General features: G+C 40.6%; 1 protein-coding gene across 4 annotated transcripts in view; it reads right to left on the bottom strand.

Annotated features, from left to right (window-relative positions):
• Window positions 1-10,901, bottom strand: part of DIAPH3 (diaphanous related formin 3) — a 509,936-nt gene extending 499,035 nt beyond the window's left edge. For all 4 annotated transcript variants that reach the window (XM_058683514.1, XM_058683521.1, XM_058683534.1 and 1 more), the window contains exon 1: window positions 10,579-10,901. In XM_058683514.1, coding sequence (XP_058539497.1) covers window positions 10,579-10,755 — 177 coding nt within the window. In that variant the 5' untranslated portion in view covers window positions 10,756-10,901. The remainder of the gene's footprint in view (window positions 1-10,578) is intronic.
• Between the last annotated feature and the right edge of the window lie 3,536 nt (window positions 10,902-14,437).

Below are 14,437 nucleotides of genomic sequence, written 5' to 3'. Positions count from 1 at the left end.
CAAGGAATGTGAAGGCATCCTAGTTCAAAAGGAGGTCCAGGGTTACTTTTAAGGAGTGTGGCTACAGTGTGGAGCAAATGTCAGCAGGAAGCTGACAGAGAAAGAAAGAGAGGCAAGGTCATGGGGCTGGAGATCTCGATGAAACAGAAAGGGGGTGGGGGGGATATGTCCAGGACCCAAACCTCCTGGTGTGTTCCCCACCACAATTAAGGTCAAGTTGGGTCTCTGGACACAAAGCAGGTGTCCAACAGGAGCGTAGGGAAAAAGGGAGGTGAGAAGCTAAAAAGAATGGTCAAAATGCTGCTGATAACTGACATCCTGTCACATGCCCTTCAAAATGACCAGCCCTAGAGAATTCAGTCCTACAGATGAGATTCCCCTACTTTGGTATCTGAGAAAAAATCAAAGGAGTAAAACTCATAATAGCTGTCATGTATTAACTGCTAGGCACTGTGCCCAAACTACTGTAACACGCATTACCTCAAGCAATCCTTACAACAATCTGTAAGTGGACATACTGTCATCATCTAATCCATTTCACAGATAGGAAAACTGAGGCACAGAAGCTAATTAATTTGCCCAAGGATACACAGCCATATTTGAATCCAGTGAATCCATCCTGAGCCCTTTTTACCACCATAGGGCTCTAAAGCCACATTGCCAGGCCCCCAAAGGAGCCCAAATTGGCAGGCCCAGTTCTCCAATGACCCAGATTTGTTTCTGGTAACCTTTACCTGCCCTTGCCCACCACCACTGAAATCTTTTATAAAAAGAAATAGACATTTAGGGTATATCAATAACATTTCAATTTGAGTTCATCATGACTAGATTAATGAACCAGGTGGTGTAAGGTTACAAGAGTAGTTCTGCATAGATTTCCAATTAGCAAAGCATCACAAACCTACTGGAGTAAGCTCAAGCCTATGCCAAGCATTACAGAGAGGAAGAGTGACTTCCAAAAGCTCACAAACACATGCGTAAAGCAAATGAAAGCAGATTCAAGATAACATATCAATAACAGCAAAATAATACCCTCAGAAGAGAGGCTGACTGAAGTTAGAGCATGGTGCTAATTGGAGACCATCACCTTCTACGAAGAGATGAAACTGTCACACTGAATTTCTGATTGCAGATTAAATGCATTCTGTTTTTCATGTTCATTTCTCAGAATGTCAAATTTTTCACTAGAAATGAATTATAATTGTCCTTATAAATTGCATTCTACCCAAGGATTTGATCCACAAAACAATTTAGTACTACAGTACAGTCCATAATTAATGTCACCAATTCGTAAATCCTAGTTAAACTGAATGCTGCATAGTTTCATTTTATGATGCCCAAATAAACAACCCACCTCAGAAAAATGCAGCAATTACAGGATAAACTCCCACATCCTGGGAAGATACTTTATAATAAAATAAGCCTTATAAATGCACTATTATGGATCTTACAATTAGACTAACCCATGTATCTTACTAAGAGTTTCAAGAAATTCTACATCATAACTCCAAAAGAAGCATGTACTTTTCTTTTTTAACTTCCAGAATAACCTAGAATTAGCAATAATATCCTTGGAGAGTTGAACAGGTATTTAGCCATCTTTAACCCATGAAGGTCCCTCATGAAATAAACAAAAAGCCCTGTAAGCCCTTTACCTCAAGAAAATAAAGAGCAAAGATTACAAGGAGATATTGATAGGAAGGGAGAAAACAGACATTTTAATAGGATTTATACAGTTTCATTTCTGAAGCTTATTGGAGAGTACATCGTGTTCTATATACCTCTTTTGTATGATTTTATATATATATTATTATATGAATATATATTGTATTGTAATATTGTATTGTATTGTAATATATTGTATTATTATATGACTACATATATATATATTATTGAGAGTAAACATTTCCTTTGAAGTTAAAATATATATATATGTGTGTATATATATATATATATATATATATATATATATATTTTTTTTTTTTTTTTTTTTTTTTTTTTTACCCTCAATAAATTATTTAGAAGTAAACTGTTTTGGGGCACCTGGGTAGCTCAGTCAGTTAAGCATCCGACTTTGGCTCAGTCATGATCTCAGGGTTCATGAGTTGGAGCCTGCATCAGGCTTTTTGCTGACAGTAGGGATCCGGCTTTGGATCCTCTGTCCCCCTCTCTCTGCCCCTCTCCCGCTTGTATGCTCTCTGTCTCACACAGGCGCTCTCTCTCTCTCTCTCTCTCTGAAAAATAAACATTTAAAAAAAGAGAAGTGAACTGTTATGAAGCATATTGTAAACATCCTTCACAACTGATAAACATTTACTAGTTACTTCTAGCTCATCACTAGTGAAAAACTAAAGGTACAAAAACCTTGGCCTGGTTCAAGTACTCTAACTTCTTGACTTACGTCAGCTCTTGGATTCCTCAAGCCAAGGTCTACAGTTCTCTTCACAGACTCTCCAGGTCCATTAGACTTTTTAAATTTTGTATTCCTCCAATATTATCTTAAACATTTGAAGTAAAAGAAGCATAATCTGGACAATCTGAATGGCCACTCAACGACCATGCTCCTTCCACCAGGCACTTCTGGTACCCACACTGCTCTGTGTGTGTACTACCACAGGGCAATAGAAGAAGCCAAACAACATCAATTATGCTACATAGGTTTTCACAATCTCCCCTACATAGGAGGAATTAAGTTGTCCATAACTCCAAAATGACACTATTCAAGGAACCACATACTCAGAGCTATGGCAAGTTAAATTTCAAGAGAAAAACGAATATAGATGCTGGTGGGCTTGGGTCCGATTCTTTCTGCCCTGTTTCAACAGCTTCATACAACTTACTAGAAAATATGTACATATGGCTATATTTTTTTTTATTTACATATTTTTTTTATCATAAACAAGTTTATAAGAGTTCACCATTTCACTCAGAGCCTCAAGTTAAGATCTTGTGAAAGAGACAGTGATGTCAGATGACAGGTCTCTACTCAGTGTGGGGCTGAGTCTTTGGATTTATCACTGTACTTTGCTTCCTCAGCCTCTGGGATTCCATTTCCATCCAAGACTCTAGCAGGCAAAAAGGAAAACAGCAAGCCATACACATATCTTTCCACTATTAAATCCAACACTGATGACTTAATTTCAGCGAAACATCATCATCAATCACATTAAATTAATGTTGTTCATTTGAATTTTATTGGTTTTATAGTTTTGTTTTTGGTTTTATATGTAAATCTGTTTGAGTTTTGTGGGGTTTTTTTCAACGTTTTTTATTTATTTTTGGGACAGAGAGAGACAGAGCATGAACGGGGGAGGGGCAGAGAGAGAGGGAGACACAGAATCGGAAACAGGCTCCAGGCTCCGAGCCATCAGCCCAGAGCCTGACGCGGGGCTCGAACTCACGGACCGCGAGATCGTGACCTGGCTGAAGTCGGACGCTTAACCGACTGCGCCACCCAGGCGCCCCAAATCTGTTTGAGTTTTATAGTTGTAAAAGCACCATAAGCATAAGGAGTTATATTTTTAGTTTTATATCTATACATATATAAGCAACATTATTTTTATTATCATTCAAGTCCACATTGGAGTAGCACAAGGATTTTTTTCTAAGTTTGAGGTTGTTTCCTTTGTGGGTTTCTTTTCTAAGTTTCATCTGCACGCAGATGTCAGAGTTTCATGATCCACATTTTACACATAAAACGATAACCCCCTCCCCTCCGAAAGCTTCAGCAATTTGCTCTGACCATTCAGCCATCACAATCAGAAGTCTGCATCAACCCAAATGGCACCTGGCATGCCGGGGTAAGAACTGAGAATGGGATGACTCCGCCTCCACCACACTATGAGGAAAAAGCCTGACCCCGTTAGGAGTTTCCAGCATAGGAAAGTAATTCAAATATCCAGCGTAATATCCCCAACGCCCTACGATCTAGAAAAAGATTGTACTACTGCTAGTACTGCTAACGATGACAGCAGCAACAATCCTATAAACGGCAAATATTTGCGTAGCAGTTACATTGAGCCAGGTACTATTTTCTAGGTCCATCACGCAGTAACCTTTAATCTTCCCAACAATCCCATTTTGCACCTGAGGCTACGGAGGCATGGAGAGAAGTAACTTGCCCAAGTAATGCATCATATAGCTAGGATCCAAACTCTAAAAGCGGTCCGGGTCCCTGCTCATAAATGCTATTCACGGTGCCTTTTCTATAAAAAGCTGTACAAAAGGATAGCAGTGGATCTTTTTGAAGAATCAAATCTATGACAAGCATTTCCGAACAGTTTTCATTAATTAGCTAGTAACTGAAATATTCCAGCACCAAAACTTAACTTATTGAAACTCTCAAATCCTCCCCTAAGTTAATAATGATTATTTGATTTGCTATTTGAGAAAATTACTCCCGACGGGAAGGTATTTCAATGCCACCCTGCTGCTACTTCGAGAAAAGTTACCTTTGTAGATCCTGTTCAAAGAAAGCTCATGCTTTGATCCTTAATATCCCATGAAGTAAAAGGTTACGCTTAATCTATATTTTATAGACCTAAAAGTCAAATTAGTTTCTGGGATAAACAAGCAGAGTGTGACTGTAAGCATATTCTGTGGCGTTCACACATGCCTAGCTTGGAGGATACTATGTGCTGAGTTAAAGACAATTACATTCGGATAATACATAGCAGTTTTGTCTTGTATTATTCTGCAAGCATAAACAAGTTATACACATGTTAATTTACATTCTATATAAAAAGCCAATTTTAAATCCAATTTATAAGGCAATAAATATATAAAGATTCTAGGACACAGCAATAAAGTTATGCCATAAAGTAGAGTTAATTCACGACAACAATAATAAAAGCATGACAAATTTTAGCATTCTACCAACTGCACAAAGGTGTTTCAGGTAACATCTGTTCAGAAGCAATTGCTACAAGACAGACTAGATGAGATGCAAGGTTTCACAGTGTAATAAATGTATGTCAGTTTGCTTGCTTCGTAATTAAAGACATGAGTCTTTGAAAAAAAGCAATTAAGCCTTGCTCTAAATCTGAGACAATTATCCCTACTCCCACCCCTTTTTACCCACAAAAAAAAAAAAAAAAAAAAAAAAAAAAGATCCAGAGTGATCCAGAAGTAATAACTACCATATATCATCTATTTTCAGCAGCTAAACATACTCCCAAAAGCCACTTTATATATTTTGGTAGCTTTTGATAAATTATATATTAACCAACAGAGAAAACTTCTTTTCCTCTGTCAGGAAAAAAACAAAAGTCTGGGACAATTCAGGCAATTTACTTAAAAGACTGGCCTGAAGAAAATAAATGATCTTACCTTATGAAGGTTTCAGTGTCAGATGGGTTAGCTGGAATTTTGACATAACACTCAAGTGCCCAAATAAGAACACTGCCTCCGATTCTTGACAATTTAACTCTAATACAACTGAAAGTATCACTTTAGCTGAGGACACAATGAAGAAATAAATTCAAAAGGCACACAAAAATAATTCCACATTTTTCTCAGCTTTCTAGCAACTTCGAAAATGAGGCAGCAGAACAAGTTGGAATCAAGTTCTAGCTGCTGTTCCAGAGGACCAAACTGTTATCTTATATCCCCCCAAATCACGGTCCAAAAGAAAATGTTACCAAAAGGAAGACATTTAGGTCAATCTGACATTTCTCCTAAAATACACATGGATGAACTGGTAAACCAAACCTTTTAACATGGTCACCCTCATAACTACACCTGTTGTGTTCATTTCCTGTGGCTGCCAAAACAAATTCCTACAAACTTAATGGCTCAGAACAAAAATGTATTCTCTCAGTACTGGAAGCCTGAAGTCAGAAATCAGTTTCACTGGGCTCCAACCAAGGTGTTAGCAGTACCGCTCTCCCTCGGAAGCTCTAGAGGAAACCAGTTCTTTTCTTCTTCTGGTTTCTTAGGGCTGACAGCATTCGCTGGCTTGTGGCTGCACCACTAACCTCTGCCTTTGAGTCACATCACATTCTCCTCTTCTGTAGTCAAATTTCCGCCTGCCTCCCTCTTACAAGGACACCTATGTTTGTTTGCATGTAGGGCCCAGCCCGGTAATCCAGAGTAATCTCCCCATTTTAAAACCCTTAATTTAAAAATCTTTTTGTTGCAATGGCAGGCAACATTCACAGGTTTCAGGGATTAAGACCTGGTTATCTTCTGGGGGGGGGGGGGGGGGTCATTTTTCAGCCTGCCACAGCTGCCTCCAAATGAACCCAAAGCCAAGAGGTGGCCATGCACTAATCCCATCATGCCTACTCCAATTTCAGTTCCACTCAAGTTCCCAGTACAACAGATAATAGTTCTCCCACTGGATTCCTCCTGCCACCTCACAACCTGCCTGTGATCAGGAAATCACTAATTCTGTACTCATTAAAGGTATTACTATTTTTAATGGCTCTTGAGTGAGACAAGTAGTAAGGGTTAAAATTCCCAACAGCACAGAAGAGCAATACAGGACAGTGACTAAGAATGTAGGAGACAGCTTGCCAAGGTTCAAATCCTGTCCTCAGCAACAGGCAGTTGTGTGACCTAAGGCAATTCAACCTCTGCATTTTGCTTTTTCCATCCAGCAAACAAGACTAATAATACCACACACCTCATAGGGTTGTTGTAAGGGTTAAAGGAGTTGATATACATATATATGGTGCATATATACACACACACACACACACACACACACACACACACACATATATGGTACCTAGAACAGAGCTTCATTCATTTATTAAAGTAACTGTTATTAGTAATGATGTCCAAAATGGTAGACACATATATATTACTGAACAGGGTGAAATATCTCTCACAACCAAAATTGAAGGTACAGTAATGACATAATTAAACAATAATGAACAATCTGTTCAATGGAAAGTATAAGATTAGATGCAAGATTTACACCAAAGTCTGTGACAACTCTTAAAGGATATTCCTAATTAAAAAGAAGAGTCACTCTGCCAACTGGGACCACCAAACATACAGGCCTCCTATCAAAACATTGACCCACGGCTTCTCCAGAAGCCACACATCCTGCTCTCAACACAGATATGGGGGCCACCACCTTGTGCACAGTGTGTTCGTAAGAGTAGGACTGAAGCGCCCAGCGTCAAGTAGGGCAACTGTTTTGTTCTGTTCTACAAGGGAAACAGGACTCAGGCTCAGGTACTATGAGTGTGACCTCCGGCAGGACAAAACTTCATGATCCTACTGAACTCCATCTACCTTCGCAAAGCCTTCATCCAGGTACCTGCCTTGGCCTGCCAATCTCCTATGGTTTCATCCTGTCCCCAGTTACTAGCTTCAGCATCTCAATACTCACTGCTTACCATATTTTCTACTGAAATCAAGTTGGTTAGTTCACAAGCAGCCCCAAAGTAGTGGATTTCTTGTGTGGCCAAACTGTCCTACACTCACAACAGATGAATTTCTGTTTACACAGATCTATGGGGAGCAATTCTATACTACAAACTTTTATACACAAGGCAACAGTACCTTGAGACTCGCGACTAAACACACAGTAGAAAACAAGGACTGGTCTGCTTTACCAGGGCTTAAAGTAAACCAAGATTTCAGTGGGCCCCAGAGCTCATGCCTTCCAACCCAAGAACAGAGCAAGTGGCCAATTTACCACTCACTTCTACTACCAGCTTGCAGCTTTGTGGAATGTGCCAAACACCTACATTATCGCTTTTCCTGTCGTATCACCAAACTCTGTTGCTTGTTCCAGTCAAAAGCAGCTGCCCCCAGCAACTCAAGCAAAAGCCAAGAAGTGCCTTGACATCTAGTAGTACAGCAAACTGAACTACAGAACAGTCACTTGTAGAGGCATTGCTAAGATCTCATGAGGAAGGATGGTCTCCATTCTCAAAACAAGAGTTACTAGGGTGAGACTGAGAACAGGTGTGAAATAGGTTGACTGGGAAGAGCTACTCAAAAGGCAGCCTTCAGCCTGGCATACTGAGACACAGGCCAGGAACAGAGTTAGGGTTGTTAAAGCCCCCTAAGAGTCCTACTTCAGGTAGAGGTGATCCCAAATCAGTGGCACTCTGAGAACAGCATCGCCCATAATGCCTCTTGGAAGATAGGCTAAGATAAAGCAATGAGCTTACAAGCATGGGAAGAGAGAGTAGTAAGCCATCAGGTGCAATCAATGTAGATAGTCCAAAAAGTGCACATAACAGAACTATCAAATAAAGAATAAAAAGAGTCACATAGCAAATGACTTTGATCAACACGGCGGTTAGAAGCGCTAGTCCTCACACAGCCAAAAATTCATGTATAACTTGTGACTCCCGAAAAACTTAACTACCAATAGCCTTCTGTTGACTGGAAGCCTTACTGATAACCAATTAAGGCATATTTCGTATGTTATATTATATACTGTATTCCTAAACAAAGCTAGAGAAAAGAAAATGTTATTAAGAAAATATTAAGAAAAAACAGATTTACAGTACTGTACTGTAATAAATCCATGCATTAAGTTGACCTGTGCAGTTTAAACCCATGTTGTTCAACAGGCAACTGTAATTGCTAAACTTAAATATCCCAAGCAAGTTAAATTAAATATCCAAGCAAGTTAAATATTCCAAGCAAGTTATCTCTGATAACAGAATTAGTGAAATGGAAAATATAGCTAAAGAAACTATAAGTATCTAAATTAGTTTCAGGGATTACAAACAGTCCAAATTACCTCTAAATTAATTATGAAGACATGATTCAAATCAGACTCCTATCTAGAAACAAACACTGGGTGCATCTGGGTGGCTCAGCACAGAGCCTGCTTTGGATCCTCTGTCCCCCTCTCACTCATGTGCTCTCTCTCCCTCTCAAAAATAAATAAACATCAAAAAAAATAAAAAATAAAAACAAACACTGTATTTTTAGATATGTTTATTAACTTTAAAGCTTCAAAGTATTGCTTTTAGAGGTCTTTTCATCTTTACAATAACCCTTTTAGCATACTTAAGAGTGGCACCTGGGTGGCTCAGTCAGTTAAGGGTCTGACTTTGGCTCAGGTCATGATCTCATTGTATTTGAGTTCGAGCTGCGAGCTGCGTGGACAGCTTGGAGCCTACTTCAGATTTTATGTCTCCTCCTCTTTCCCCTCCCCGCTCACGCTCTGTCTCTCTCTCAAAAATAAATAAAAATTAAAAAAATATAAAAACAACATACTTAATTAAGAAATGAAAAACTAGAGCTAGAGAAGAGCTAGAATCCAAATCATGTAGATACATCCTTCAATGAAACTAAACCTAAATATTAATTATTTCACTTCTGTTTTCATAACCTCCTTGCTGGAAGTCACAGAAAATCCAAACGAAAATCCAAAATACCTCATGTATTCTGGAGCATAGAAGAAACAAAATGGAATGACATCATTAACCCAAACAAAAGACTCTAAAAGGAAGAAAAGTCATTGCCCCAGGATTCTTCTCATATTGGCTAGAATCCTGCCTCGCCAATTTAACTCCATCCTATTTGTTCCTCAACTCTACCAACAAAACAATCAACAACATAGTTGACCCTCCTGCAAATTTTGCCAGTCCTCTGGCCCTCTTGCTACTTAATTTAGAAAAATTAATCCATGTTGTCTCTCATTTTCAGTATTCTGATACATCTCATAGCTCTGCTCCCAGTTTTATTCAACCATTACTTTTAATTGTTAGCAACTCACTCCTGCTCCACAAATGTCTATTCCCTTAAGGTATGTATCCTGATTTAAATTCCTAACGAGATTTATTTGTTCACAGAAGGCACATGCTGTGTTGTATAACTGTGCCTAAAACTGAAAAAGTTATATTCCATAACCCCATATTCCTAATTAAATGGAGGGGTCAAATATTAAATTCTCAATTGTTAGATTTATCCCAAATCTATTAACCTTCTGTGATTTATGTACACACATTTTTACAAAGCAGTCATCACTGCCTATTCTTTCACTAGTGGACACCAACAAAAAGATTCACAAACCGCTGATCATGACATCTCCCTTGGGTGTTAAAGTGAGTAAGAGAAGCAACCAGAATAGCGAGTTTCTTTCCAATATAAACAAAACATTCCTTAGCAGTAACTACATAGCCCGCCAAGTTTTAAAACCTGTTGTTTCTCCTTGGAAAATTACAGCAGAAAAAGAAATACTACCCCCTAAAAGTTCACTTTGCTATGTCTCATACCCTCGGAAGCCAGAAGGGTGGGGAGAAGTTCGACTCAAAAAAATGCAAGATTCACCTAGGTGACGTCAATACATTCACATTTGAACTGCTTTTCATGTCAGCCAGAACAAATGTGGGGCAACACAGTGACCAGTGAGTGTATTTGGCAGTGGGTCCAAACAGAACTGGACCCTGTCGTCGTAAATCTATTAGGAGACTGGAAGCTCTAGCAATCTAGAACAAAATGTAGCCCCCGACCCATTCCCGTTTACACCGTGGACCCACCCACCCATTCGGCTGTCAGCCAAGTCAGAGTTTCATGAAATTGAAGGATCCTGGGACCTGAGCCGCAGCCCTTCGGCCCTGCAGGAGCTGCCCCACCAAAACTCCAGGCGAAACTTACAAACTTGGGGCGTTTCTCTCCAGGTTCCTCCGCGCCGCTGGGCGGAGGGTGCTGAGGGCCCTTCCGGCCCGGCATCTTGCTTTCCCGGCAGCTACGGAGCGAGGCTGAGGAGGGGTAGGGGGCCCCGGCGGCCGAGCCCTGCTTCGGGTGGTGCAGCCGAGGCCGGTGCCGATCCATCTTTCTGCGCAGCTCTCGGGGACGGAAAGAAGGCGGCTGAAATGCAAGCCACAAGCCGTGAGCGCGGGAATCTGCGGCGGATTAGCCTTCCCGGTTCCGCCGCCAGCCGTGCCGGCCCAGCTCAGCCCAACTGCTGCTGCCGGGGCCGCAGCCAACACATCCGAAAACTCCCGCCACGGCTGACGGCTCGGGACCCGCCAATCACGCGCCGCTTCGTCAAAGACATTCCCGGGATCCGCCTTTTCCGGGCAGAGCGAAACATGATTGGCTGTGCCGCCCGTTCATTTCGCCACTCAACCGTGGCAGCTACCTTAAGGGCAAGGGCGGGATTAGGTCGCGAAAGCGCGGAACACCTATTAGGAAGTTACCTGTCCGGGTTTATTTGGAATTTGGAGAACCGGCTCCTGCTAAGCTGAAAGGCAAGCGAGACCCTCTGCACCACCATTCGAGCAGCGTTGGAATGTGAAATCATCTGCCAACCCTCTCTTGCCCCACTCGGGACGCCCTGGTGCGATGGCCACTGGGAAAAGTAGTTCTAGGATCTGCCCTTGAAAGGCAGGTGAGAACAACAGCAATCAGAACGCTCCAAGAGTATGTTGCCTGGATGTACCGAGCTGCTGCTGAGTACCCAAGTGCTGAGAGCCCTATCTGGAGTGGTAAAGGAGCCCACTAAAAATCAGAAAGGTCTAGGCCACGTCCTTAAGGAGCTCACATCTGTGCTTCACAAACCCTTACACAAATAACAAAATAATATAAATGTATAGCAGTTGTTTTAAAGGCTCATTGAGAACAAAGAGGGGGAATATTAAATCTGAAGGAGCAGAGCTGGAAAGGCTTAAGTAAGAGTCCATGGATTTTCACTAGGCAGGCAAGAGTGGCAAGACATCAGATGTGAGGCATTCAGAGCTGGAAGTAAGGCCAAGAGCACTCAAGAGCATAGAGCCGAAAACTTCAAGAGCCTGCAGTGAAGGGCCAGTGAAGGGCCTTGAGCTGAAACCATGGGAGAGAGTTTGCTATGTATGCCGAAGGGCAAGCCTCGAGGTTAAAGGAGTTTTCCCACACATCACTGTGTTTTTCCCCCTTTTAAAGTCATCTTTTCCTTCGAACTCTTGCCTTAAGTTATCCAACTTCTACAGAGAGGTGGTATGGGCCAAGACTGATAAACATGCAGATTTGGGGACAAGAAACAAGTAACTGGGAAGATTGCCACAGAGGTTCAGAAGAGGGACCTTACTTGCAAGTAAGCTCTCAGGCTATAGTCATTGGGTTTTGTTTTGTTTTTTAATGTCTATTTGTTTTTACTCTACCAGACTTTCTGTGCCAGTCTCCATCTTCAAAGAGCACCTAATCTTTAGGGGGAAATCCAGGAGAACAGCAGGGTCCGGAGAACTGAAGTAATTCATGAGGTCTTAATGACCACTAGACCCAGGTGCAGGTTTTGTCCCTGTCATTTACGAGCTATCTGATGTAGATGACATTAAACTTACTTTCTTTGCCTTCCCATCTGCAAAAGGGGATGATAATAATAATAATAATAATAATAATAATAATAATAGCTAACAGGCTTAAATGAGATAGAAATGTCTGTGAAAGCGTCTCCCACCAAAGACCACCAGGAGAAAGACCTGTAGTTGAACAAGTGGAGTTGTTCAGAGATACCTATGTGATAAGGGCACTCTGCCTTGAAGAGAGACAAAACAAGACCCAAAACCACTTTCAATTTTATCTATGCACAAACAACACCAAGGTCAAGTGCCCTTATCTGATTTTGGTGTTCTGTGGGATTGTTTATGTCCATAAGGGAACAACATGGCTTAGCTGTGAGTGTCAGGCTAGCTTTTAAAAACATTGAGCCCTTGCTGTAAGTGTCAGACTAGTTACCTGATGTGAAGGACTGCTCTTTTCTTTCTCAAGTCCTTGGCATGTAGAAGAGTACTATGTATAAATAAACAGAAGTTATTATAATTAATTTTCAGGTTTCACATAGATCACTCTGGAATTTTTCTCAGAAATCAATTGCAACTGCAATGTCTCTGTGAAAATGCTTTTCTCTACGTTTTACATTTTTAAAAATACAGTTTTAACTTGTTTATTACTTAAACTTCACAGTAGCATGCACTGCTTCCCATTCTGACACCCCCACAAGAAGATGATACATCCCACTGAGCAACAGTTTTGGACACGCTCCTTGTGCCAGGCTCGGTGCACAGGGCTGGGACTAAATTTATGGAGACAATAGGCAGGACTCCAGAAGCTTGGAATCCAAAAATGTGTGTCTTTCCTTTATCATTTCTGCTCAGTCTCAAATCCAGACAATTACTAATGCAATTGTTGTGAGGATTCACTCTTTGTGACTATCTAAGAGAGAAAGGTGTGAAAAGTTGAGGGAAGGGATGGATCATTCTCAGTCTATTTTTTTTTTTAATGGCAATTGTATGAGGTACCGTTTTACCCTTATCAGATGGTAAATAGTACAGAGTCTCTTGGCACCAAGTTTTGGCCAAAATTTATGGATTCCTACAAAGATGACAAGAGTGCAAAACTGGTACAGCCACTTTGGACAGCAACTTGGTGACACCTAGTAAACGTGAACTGAACGTCCATGTATCTGTGACCCTGCACTTCCTCGTCTACATGGGTCCCTGCAGCAGCCCAAAGATGCCCATACAGAGATACTTCTTGAACACTATTTAACCATCCTGCAGTCATGGAAAGAATAAAACACACAGAGGTTTATTATACGGTAGAATCCTATATTGTATCAAATAACTAGATCTACCTGTAGATATAGCTCAATAATAAAGAGAAAAATCAAGTGGCAAATACATACATATAAAGATATATGTATATGTATACATAGTGTGTGTGTGTGTGTGTGTGTGTGTGTGTGTAAAAACACAAGGGAAATATGCCCCAAAACCACCTACTTCCAGAGAGGAATGAAAGAAGAGATGAGGAATTAAAGCTGAAAGTTTATAGCTGAAGTATCTGTAATGTTTTATTTATTTAAAAGGAAAGATCAGAAGTAAATCTAGCAAAATATTAACAAGTATTTAATCTCAGCAATGGGTATATTTCTGTCTATTTTACTATTTTCTATAATTTTTTTGTTTATCAGAAATGTTTCATGGGGTGCCTGAGTGGCCCAGTTGGTTAAGCAGCCAACTTCAGCTCAGGTCGTGATCTGGTGATTCATGAGTTCAAGCCCCACATCAGGATTTCTGTAGCCAGCACAGAGTCTGCTTTGAATTCTCTGTCTCCCTCTCTCTCTCTGCCCCCCTCTCTCTCTCTCCCTCACAAAACTAAAAAATAAATAAAAAGAAATGTTTCATATCAAGTTTTTAACAAAACATAGGAACTTTGGGGATAGCTCCCTTAACTCTTTCTATTCCTCCAAAATTATCTTAATTTATTGGCATTGAGACCACTCTGAGCTATTAAGTTGCATGTAAGGAAAAGTGAAATAATTAATTTCCTTTTAGGATGACTTTAACTTTTTTTTTTTTAAGTGAGAGAGGATAACAACCCCCTTTTAAAAAAAATTTTTTTAATGTTTATTCATTTTTGAGAGAGAGGGACAGAGACAGAGTGAGAGTTGGGGAGGGGCATAGAGAGAGGGAGACGCAGAATCCTAAGCAGGTTCCAGGCTCTGAGCTGTCAGCACAGAGCCCAACACAGGGCT

Source organism: Neofelis nebulosa, chromosome 1, assembly GCF_028018385.1.
Source record: "Neofelis nebulosa isolate mNeoNeb1 chromosome 1, mNeoNeb1.pri, whole genome shotgun sequence".
Lineage (NCBI taxonomy): Eukaryota > Metazoa > Chordata > Mammalia > Carnivora > Felidae > Neofelis > Neofelis nebulosa.
Note: the sequence above shows the minus strand (reverse complement) of the source record. Positions and strands in the feature narration are given on the sequence as shown.